Source organism: Myotis davidii, unplaced genomic scaffold (assembly GCF_000327345.1).
Source record: "Myotis davidii unplaced genomic scaffold, ASM32734v1 scaffold158, whole genome shotgun sequence".
In the NCBI taxonomy this organism is placed as follows: Eukaryota; Metazoa; Chordata; class Mammalia; order Chiroptera; family Vespertilionidae; genus Myotis; species Myotis davidii.
In genome coordinates this window covers 610,913-611,142 of record NW_006289390.1, presented here as the reverse complement: position 1 = coordinate 611,142, position 230 = coordinate 610,913, and the positions used below count along the sequence as shown (strand labels likewise).

At 70.4% G+C, this 230-nt stretch overlaps 1 protein-coding gene across 1 annotated transcript in view; it reads right to left on the bottom strand.

The window, feature by feature from the left end:
• AASDHPPT (aminoadipate-semialdehyde dehydrogenase-phosphopantetheinyl transferase) overlaps positions 1–228 on the bottom strand; it is a gene marked incomplete at its 5' end in the record, with an annotated part of 24,514 nt that extends 24,286 nt beyond the window's left edge. Inside the window, one exon of the mRNA XM_006761472.2 lies at positions 160–228. Within this exon, the coding sequence (XP_006761535.1) occupies positions 160–228 (69 nt within the window). The remainder of the gene's footprint in view (positions 1–159) is intronic.
• Between the last annotated feature and the right edge of the window lie 2 nt (positions 229–230).

The following is a 230-nucleotide window of genomic DNA, read 5'->3' as shown; positions in this document are numbered from 1 at the left end:
GAGCGAGGCCTTCGAAGCGACTACAAAGGCCTCGGAGACCAGGTCGAGGCTCCGACTCGCAGCGCCCACCCTCCGCGCCCGGACCCGCCCCGCGTGTTCGCCGGCCCGTCTCCCCCGACAGCTGCGCCCTCGGCTCACAATCCCCAAGCCCCGCAGTACCATGGCTGCCTTGGCGTCCCGGGCGAAGACGAACTGGCCAATGCGCTCCTTCTCCTCGGGCTGGATCGACC